Genomic DNA, 9,454 nt, shown 5'->3' with positions numbered 1-9,454 from the left:
TCCCCTATAAACTCTGCTCTATTAAATGAAGTAAGAACTTTTTTTTTTTCTTTGGCCACCTATAACAAGGGGTGATAGTGGTCACTTCATACATGGGGACACTATTCTATGAGTTTGTAGATCTTAAGCACATCCCTGACTTGGTGCTGAACCAAACTGTAAAAAACAGGCATTCAATTCTTGAAAAAGGGTCTCTCCACTTAATGCTCCCGGTACTTTAAATAAACAATTCGATCAATCAGATCATCTTCAAATTCTGAAAAAGGTTACGATACTATTCTGTGAACCAAAGAGAAAGCCAAATGTTTCAGTGTGTATTTTACACAGAGACCAGAGACTGAGAAGCATCAAACCTCTTTATTCTGCAACGCGTGAGCCCCAGTGAGGTCCCCTGGATATCAACCAACAGAACAGGTCACAGGCACAGCTAGTACAGTACTGCTTATAAATAACCAAAAATAATACCACCCGTTTCTTCTTCTTTATGATACATCACGCTAGCCTGTGCGAGGGGAAGTAGGAGAAGGGAAAACAAAGGAATGCTGATATGGCACACACACATAAAGCACCCCACCATCTCCACTGTCTGAGCTGAGGGAAATGAGAACGGCCAGTAAACAGGCTGCTACAGTTGAGAAAGTATAGAGACGGAAAAGTAAAAAGAATAGACTTTTTTTTCTTTCTTAAATGAGACAAAACAAGAATGTTCCGTACACCTTACATCTTTGTACTACTCTTCAATAATTAAACCTTTTACATTAATATGATAGGCAGGGATTTCCCAGACAGATTAAGCCTAGCCACAGATTTTTTTTTGGGGGGGGGGGGGGGGGGGCATCCATGAAGATTCTCCATTGAAAAGACTAGACTAGCCTTTATCTGTGCCTGGGAAATCAGCTATGAATGTTACACATTTGAGCAACAATACAATGATGGATTGACAAAAACAATTAAAAAGCCCATTTTATCCGATCTATCTCTCCTCTTTTCTTTAATTTACAATTAATTAGATGCAATATGTTTATTCAAGTGGATGTGAGCTGAACTTGCAATCCTAAAAACACACACATCGGTTTCTGTTTCTCCTATTCACTGTACATGATAGGAATTGAGAGTCTAGAGTAAATAGACTTAACCAATCATATAGCCCTGTTATTTTCCACAGTCTCTCTCCATCCCCTATATTCCTCCCCCCACCCCTCTCCCTGTCTCTAGTCGGCTGGATTCAACAACCTTGCCAAAAAAAGGCAAATTTGGTCAGTTGAGTTGACAGAACCATACTAATTAATACCAAGGTTTTTTCCTTAGCCCCCTAACCCTCTCTGTTCTCTCCCTCCTCGTCTCTCTATCCTTGCGCTCTAGCCCTTTAGGTCGCTAGTATCCCTCCCTCCCTCCCTCCCTTCCTTCCTTCCTTCCTTCCTTCCTTCCTTCCTTCCTTCCTTCCTTCCTTCCTTCCTTCCTTCCTTCCTTCCTTCCTTCCTTCCTCCCTCCCTCCCTCCCTCCCTCCCTCCCTCCCTCCCTCCCTCCCTCAGTCCCCTCCCTCAGTCCCCTCCCTGCAGTGCCTCCACAGCCTCCATTAGGTGAAGTGCCAGGATGTACTGGGCGTGGTTCTCTGGCAGCATCTCGATGAGGCGGCTCACCAGCCTGCTGCTCTGCGCCAGGGGCACCGACGGGCACCGCAGCTCGCTGGGGTCCTGGGGGGGACGCACGCACACACACACAAAGAAACAGAAACATTAAGGGCCAGTGTTCTCCGCAAGGATCATAAGTGGTTATGCATGCAGTATAACGCTTATGGGGGCGACATCGAATTACAGCTGGCCTCACTGGACACAGCCTCGTCCGTAAGGCAAGGCAAGGCGATTACACAGTGGTTATAAAGCGGTTCATGGGGCCTACGAGCAGTCTGGGTGAAGTGCCAGGATGTACTGGGGGCGTGGAGGGGGGGGGGGTCTCACCATGGCCTTGAGCCAGGTGCAGAGGGTGGGGGGCAGGCGGGCCAGCAGCTCCATGGCGGGCTGCGTCTGGGTCTGGCTGTGGAGGAGGGAGTGGCTCAGTCTCTGGCCCGTCAGGACCAGCAGCTGGGAGCCCAGCACGTCCCGGTCCTCCACGCCCAGCATCACCTGGAGGGACACGACCACGGCGGCGTGGTGTTACACACAGGCTTGGGAATGGGGTGTGGGTGTGTGTGCGTGTGTGAGTGGGTGTGTGCGTGTGTGTGTGTGCGCCCTGTGTCCTCATATGTTAATTTTTATAGATTAACGCGCTTGATGCGCAATCATGAGTTGTTTTGTTTGTGTGTGTGTGTGTGTGTGCGAGTGTGTCTGTGTGTGAGTGAGTGTGAGTGAGTGTATGTGTGTGTGTGTGTGTGCGCGCCCTGTGTCCTCATATGTTCATTTTTATAGATTAACGCGCTTGATGCGCAATCATGAGTTGTTTTGTTTGTTTGTGTGTGTGTGTGTGTGTGTGTGTGTGTGTGCGAGTGTGTCTGTGTGTGTGTGTGTGTGTGTGAGTGAGTGTGCGTGTGTGTCCGCGCCCTGTCTGGCGTCGGCCTCCTGTACCTCCTCGGCCCGGGGGTCCAGGCCCTGGTTGTAGAGCTCACACACCAGGTGCCGGCGCAGGATGTCGGGGTTGACCTGCAGCAGGGGGGCCAGGTCCAGACACAGGGAGGGCCACCAGTTGTCCGCCGGGCCGGAACCAGGACCAGAGCCGGGGGTGGACCCCGAGACGGGGGCCTCGTCGAGGGTCTTCACCCAGCTGGTCAGCACACACAGCAGGAACTGGGAGACGGAGGGAAAGAATGGTAAAAGAGGAGGAGGAGGAATGGAACAGGAAAGATACAATATGTTCAGACACAAACACACATGCGCGCACACACACACACACACACACACGTACATACCTCTTGTCGTAGCGAGATCAGACCAGGGTCCATGTCTCCACTGGGCATCAGCTGGATGGTGGTGAGTTCTCTGAAGAAGGCGTTCTTACCCTGGAGCACAGAGAGAGAGAGTGAGTGTGTGTGTGTGTGCGTGTGAGAGAGGGTGACAGAACGTGACATGCACATCGATGGAGTATAGTCACAGTAACTTCCATCCAGCTTGAGAATGTGTGTGTATTCTGATATGTGTGTGTGTGTTCTTGTGTTTGGTGAGTGACCAACTAGTCCAAGAACAACCACTAGTCTAGCGTGTGCCCCCCCCCCCACACACACACACACACACACACACACACACACACACGCGCACACACACACACTCACACACACATCCCCACCCCCTCACCTTGCTGTCGAAGAGGCTGAGTGGCTTGATGCGGAGGCCGAAGGTCATGGCGGCGTGCAGCAGCGAGGCCAGCAGGCAGTGGTGCTGGACCAGCGGGTAGTGGACCCCCCTCTGCTCCAGGGCCAGCTCCGCTATGGAGGCCGGGCCCTCCGCTGACCCCCACACCTCCTCCACACACAGCTCCGGAGGGGGCACCTCCTCCACCGCAGAGTCTGACTGGAGGGGGGGGGGTTAGAGGTGAGGTAGGAGCAGAGGAGAGGGAGGGAGGAGAGGGTGAGAGGGAGGAGATGGAGGAGAGGGAGAGAGCGGAGAGGGAGAGAGAGGAGAGGGAGAGAGAGGAGAGGGAGAGAGGGAGGAGAGGGGAAGAGGGAAGAGAGAGGGAGAGGGAGAGAGGGGAAGAGGGAGGAGAGGGAGGAGAGGGTGAGAGGGAGAGCAGGAGGAGAGGGGGAGGAGAGGAAGGAAAGAGAGGAGAGGGAGTTGAGAAAGGAAGGAGGAGAGGGACTGTGTGTGTGTGTGTGTGCGCTGAGTGAGTGAGTGAGTGAGTGAGTGAGTGAGTGAGTGAGTGAGTGAGTGAGTGAGTGAGTGAGTGAGTCTGTGTGATTGGATGAGAGAGTGAGTTAGCGTGTGTGCAATGTGATACAACATAATTGCCAAAATCAAGATGTCTGATCAACTCAATTTAAAATTTAGAAACGAAAGAATGTTAAATGACATGGCTAAAATGATTATGTTATGATTAGTTCTGGGTTATGGACTTAGTTCTAGGTTATGGACTTACATAGTCACGTAAGGAGGGACAGTGAGAGAGAAAGAACTTGTAATCCTGGGGTCCGCTCACCTCCATCAGTATCTGCAGCAGCTGGACACAGGAGCCCAGGAAGGAGGTCATGGCACGGTCACCCATCCCCACGTCCTGGAACACACACACACACACACACAGACACACACACACACACACACACACACACACACACACACAGACACACGCACACACACACACAGACAGACAGACACACACACACACACACACACACAGACACACACACACACACACAGACACACGCACACACACAGACAGACACAGACACACACACACACACACACAGACACACACACACACACACACACACACACACACACACACACAGACACACGCACAGACACAGACACAGACACACACACACACACACACAGACAGACGCAGACACAGACACACACACACACACACACACACGCACGTGTATTCACACCAAAACAAAGCCAATTTACACCGATGCCAATTAACACTATTTGATAGACGTTTCAGTGAGCAGAGCAGAGCTTACCCTTCGACAAAGGCGATCCTTGGGGGCCTTCCCAACCTGGAGAATTGGGAATTGGGATAAGACCAATAAAAAAAATATACAGGCATGCACGCACACACACAGACACACATACGCACACACACACACACACACGCTACCTTCTCCATGAGGAAGGCTGCAGCCGAGAGGCGTTTGACGATGAACGTACTCCACATCATTGAAGAGATACCTGCCAGAGAAAAAGGAGTGTTCTTTCAATTCAATACTCCTTTCTTCTTCCCTTGTTTCCCTCTATAGAGATGGTAAATGGTAAATGGACACTTATGTAACGCTTTTATCTAAAGCGCTTTACAGTGGCCTCTCATACACACATCCACACACACATTCACGTGCCAATGGCGGAAGCTGCCATGCAAGGTGCTATCCTGCTCATTGGGGGTTCAGTAACTGTGCTCAAGGACACTTCGACATGTGGACAAGAGGAGGCGGGATTCGAACCGGCTGGATTCGAACCCCCCCCCCCCCCCATTGGACGAACCGCTCTACCACTGAGCCACAGCCGCCCCTATAAAGTGATACTGTGGGGGGGGGGGGTTAAGTCTGTCGTCACCTAGCTGGATGTGAGGACTGGAGACCAGCTTCAGGTGTTCCACCGCCAGGGTCAGATAGCACCCCTCCTACAGAGAGAGACAGAGAGACACACAGCGGTGTGAATCATGGAGATGGACCTAATGGCTGTGCATGTGATGGGTGTGCATGTGAATGTGCGGTACAATGTCTGCATGGAGTGTAAACAATGCATTCTCAGTATACACTACACTGACGCATGTAGTGGTGTGTGTGTGTGTGTGTGTGGGGACGTACACACACCTCTGGGTCCTTGTTCCACTGCACCACGTACTCCCAGCAGCAGTGGGCGAAGAGCAGGTCAGGAGAGAGGGAGTCTGGGAAACGCTGGCACACGGACACCAGCAGCTCTGGAGAGAACAACCCCCAAAAAACATTTTTGAACTTTATTTGAAAACCACGGTTGTTGTGTATGTGTGTAGACTCTGTAGGTAACTGCAATTAATCAACCAATCAAACTTTATTCATACAGCAACAAAGAATATACATACAGTACACTGTCTACAATATGTTAGTGTAAGTCTATGTAATGCCGGGCTCACACTATAGGATATTTAAAATCCTAACCAATTTCGAAATCGGGTTACATCACGCACATAAGTAGAATCTTAATAGATATTCTTCTCAAACAAGCACACACAGCAAGATTTGAAAATAACGGCTCATCACACACTACAGGATCTTATCGTGCCCGAGGGAGCAACGAACCACTGGTCTCGCCGTCTCACTTGTAAAGTCGGGACGTAATAATCTTAAATATCAAACATGTTTGATATTATCGGGGCCGCCCCGATGGGTCTGCGAGCCGATCGGGAGGTGTAAGATTGGATCTGTAAACCCCTCACATTACAAGATAATCTGGGCCGATCATCGGCCCCGACCAACGTTCCAGATCAGATTTCTCCTCCGATTGTCGGGAGGGGTGAATCGGGGATAAATCAGCCCAAATATCCTGTAGTCTGAGCCCGGCATTAGTCTAACTTCCCAAAAGAAGGGTACATGAACACACTTTTCAGAATGTAATGCAGTGCCTTTCACAAGAGAGAAGTCTGATTTGGTGAAAGAAACTCTCTCTCTCCAGCTATGATGACCGAGGGCCGACGCCCACACTCACCTGCTTCCCTGTTCAGGTCCGCGTCCTGGCTCTTCTCCTTACCGCCCTCCCCGGGCTGTTCCGAGCTGTCGCTCTCCCCCCTCCTCTGCAGCATGTCCCTCAGCCGCTCGGGGGCCAAGGCCTGCCTGAACACCCACTTAGACACGCTGTCTGCCACCCCACCTGGGAGGGGGGAGAGCAGAGGCCCCTTTAAATTCAACACAACAATGTCACACTTCAATTGAGGAGGAAGGGAAGACGGGATGTGGAAGGAAGGAATGAGAGAGGGAGGTAGGAAGGAAGGAGCTAAGAAGGAAGGAAGGAAGGAAGGAAGGAAGGAAGGAAGGAAGGAAGGAAGGAAGGAAGGAAGGAAGGTAAAGACTGTACTGTAGCTAGGAGCGGAGGCAGGTCGGTAAATGGTAGGTAGGTAGGAAGGAAGAAAGGAAGGTAGGTATGAAAGAGGGAAAGTAGGTAGGTAGGTAGGAAGGAAAGGAGGAAAAAAGCAAGAAAGAAGGGAGGATCTTCCTAAAGATGGTAGGGAAAGAATGCGGGAAAATAGAATGAATTATGGGAAGGCAGGAACAGACAGGAGGATAGAGAGAGGGGAGGAAAGGAGTCAAGGATGTGTGAGCAGTAGGATTTCCTCGCTACCTCGCCCGCCCTCCAGCAGGGTTTTGACGGAGTACTGTGGCGGGGCGCCCCCTGGTGTCCCCGGGGGCGGGGGCACACACAGCAGGGTCTGCAGGGCCAGCATGTCCTCCAGCTGCCTCACACACACCGCCCACTGCTCCAGCTCCAACGACACCGCCTCCCACTCTGACTGGAACTGACACACACACACACACACACACACACACACACACACACACACACACACACACACACAGAATCAGGGATGGAGATTATGTACGCATTTTTTTGCATGTTCGTGCAAAGGCGAGTGTGTGTGTGTATGTGTGTGGGTGTTTGTGTGTGTGTGTTTGCGGTACCTTGCTCTCGGCCAGGCTGGTGATGGAGGCCATGGCGGCGCGGTGAGCGACCAGGGCGGCCAGCAGGGCGGCAGCAGCGCTGTGGGACTGGACGCACGCAGAGCGCATCTGCTGCCACCAGGGGGAGACAGACTGGGGGTCCCAGGACTCCTCCACCGCACCTAGAGGGAGAGAGAGAAGAGGAAAGAGAGAGGAAAGAGGAGAAAGAGAGAGAGGGGGGAGAGAGAGGGGTCACATCTACAGTAACATGGCTTCCTGTCCTGATGTCCTCTTTTAGATTCTCCTAGACACACACACACACACGCACGCACGCACGCACACACACACGCACACGCACACAAAACACACACAGACGCACGCGCACACACACACGCACGCACACACACATGCACACACACACGCACACACACACGCACACCTTTCATGGAGCTGAGGGTGGTGAGTAGTGTGTGTAGGTTCCTGACGGCCTCTGGTTTCTTCAGGACATCCTTCTCTCTGTGCAGCCACACACTCAGTAGCAGTGACTGGGAAAACACACACACACACACACACACACACACACACACACACACACACACACACACACACACACACACACACACACGTAAGTTTTGATCAGTCTCTATATTGACTCAGTTGTCCATCTCTCATCCTCTTTTGACATTCATTCCCTCTCCCTCCCTGCCCTCCCTCCCTCCATCCCTCTCTCCATCCCTCCCTCCATCCCTCTCTCCATCCCTCCCTCTCTCCCTCACCAGCAGTTGTTGAGGGCTGATGCCGGTCTCCTGCAGTGTGTCACACACTCTCTGTAGAGGGCTCTCCCCCGAGAGACAGCCCCACAACAGGAAACTTCCTACAGAGAGAACAGTACACACTTCAGACTGTGTGTGTGTGTGTGTGTGTGTGTGTGTGTGTGTGTGTGCGTAAACTACAGTATCAGTATTAAGAGAGTACAGTACACACTTCAGACTGTGTGTGTGTGTGCGTGTGTGTGTGCGTAAACTACAGCATCAGTATTAAGAGAGAACAGTACACACTTTAGACTGTGTGTGTGTGTGTGCTTGTGTGTGTGTGTGCGTGCATGCATGCATGTGTGTGTGTGCCTCCTCCTCCACACCTAGCTGGTTCCAGTCAGCGTCCGGCCCGCGGACCACCTTCACCTCCCCGCCCTCACACTCCATCTGTGACAGGAAGCTGCGCACAGGAAGCGTGCCGTCAGGGGAGTCCTGGGCGAACGAGACGGAGGGGCGGGGCGTGAGCTCGGCGTAGCGCTGCAGGGTGGGGCCCACGCGAGCAAGCTCCTCCTCCAGACCCGCAGGCCACTCCCACTGGAGGAGAGAGAGAGAGAGAGAGAGAGTAGGAGAGAGAATGAGAATGAGAGAGAGAGTGAGAGAGAATAAGAGAGAGAAAGACAGAGAGAGAGAGAGAGAGAGAGAGAGAGAGAGTCAACTTAAAAGTTTTAAACTGAACTGGACTCAATTTCAGAATAAGTTACTCTATTATTTGTGATTTTCTGAATACTGTTTATATACGGTCGGTGTGTGTGTGTGTGTGTGTGTGTGTTACTCACAGGTTCAGTGTGTGTGTCTTCAGTGGATCCTCCAGTAATGTGAAGCTGCTGGATGTCTGAGTAGAGCTGGAGGAGTTTCAGCTGAGAGGAACACAGCTGCAGCAGCACTTCATCCACTGCCTCAGGGTCTAAACAAGACCACACACACACACACACACGCAGTATATTTTAAGAACACAAACACACACGGTATATTTTAACAGAAACAAACACACACACACACCCTACCTTGTTCCTTCAGACTGTTGAATAAGGCGCGAGTGACGTTGGTCAGGCAGGAGACTGGTGCGTTCTTATTGGACAGCAGAGACTCCAGAGCCTAAGGTTCAAACAGAGAGCACTGGGTTAAGGTTAGCTCGCCTTGCCCTGGGTGTTCTCACCTGTGTGTGTGTGTGTGTGTGTGTGTGTGTGTGTGTGTGTCCTGACCTGCTTCTTAATGGCGGGGTGTTTGATGTCCATCAGCACGTTCTTTGCTTCACTCTCCAAAATATCTGAGGAGGAAAAGAGAAAAAGTTAGGAATCTGGTTTCCAACTCCTCCCCTCACCCTCCCATCTCTCACTCTCTCTCCCTCCCTCCCTCCCTCCTC

At 51.6% G+C, this 9,454-nt stretch overlaps 1 protein-coding gene across 4 annotated transcripts in view; it reads right to left on the bottom strand.

The window, feature by feature from the left end:
• Positions 1-1,541: 1,541 nt before the first annotated feature.
• rab3gap2 (RAB3 GTPase activating protein subunit 2 (non-catalytic)) overlaps positions 1,542-9,454 on the bottom strand; it is a gene marked incomplete at its 3' end in the record, with an annotated part of 15,980 nt that continues 8,067 nt past the window's right edge. The window contains exons 17-35 of one of the 4 annotated variants that reach the window (XM_084438722.1): positions 9,294-9,358; positions 9,096-9,186; positions 8,868-8,995; positions 8,415-8,625; positions 8,053-8,150; positions 7,716-7,821; positions 7,298-7,458; positions 6,960-7,134; positions 6,330-6,491; positions 5,453-5,565; positions 5,199-5,265; positions 4,747-4,817; positions 4,610-4,645; positions 4,063-4,197; positions 3,285-3,500; positions 2,903-2,992; positions 2,562-2,780; positions 1,959-2,123; positions 1,542-1,694 (exon numbers count right to left, since the gene is read on the bottom strand). In XM_084438722.1, the coding sequence (XP_084294848.1) occupies positions 1,542-1,694; positions 1,959-2,123; positions 2,562-2,780; positions 2,903-2,992; positions 3,285-3,500; positions 4,063-4,197; positions 4,610-4,645; positions 4,747-4,817; positions 5,199-5,265; positions 5,453-5,565; positions 6,330-6,491; positions 6,960-7,134; positions 7,298-7,458; positions 7,716-7,821; positions 8,053-8,150; positions 8,415-8,625; positions 8,868-8,995; positions 9,096-9,186; positions 9,294-9,358 (2,462 nt within the window). The remainder of the gene's footprint in view (positions 1,695-1,958; positions 2,124-2,561; positions 2,781-2,902; positions 2,993-3,284; positions 3,501-4,062; positions 4,198-4,609; positions 4,646-4,746; positions 4,818-5,198; positions 5,266-5,452; positions 5,566-6,329; positions 6,492-6,959; positions 7,135-7,297; positions 7,459-7,715; positions 7,822-8,052; positions 8,151-8,414; positions 8,626-8,867; positions 8,996-9,095; positions 9,187-9,293; positions 9,359-9,454) is intronic. The other 3 variants (XM_084438724.1, XM_084438723.1, XM_084438725.1) reach the window with 3 other exon arrangements.

The sequence above is a fragment of the Borostomias antarcticus genome (genome assembly GCF_949987555.1).
Source record: "Borostomias antarcticus genome assembly, chromosome: 5".
In the NCBI taxonomy this organism is placed as follows: domain Eukaryota; kingdom Metazoa; phylum Chordata; class Actinopteri; order Stomiiformes; family Stomiidae; genus Borostomias; species Borostomias antarcticus.
Note: the sequence above shows the minus strand (reverse complement) of the source record. Positions and strands in the feature narration are given on the sequence as shown.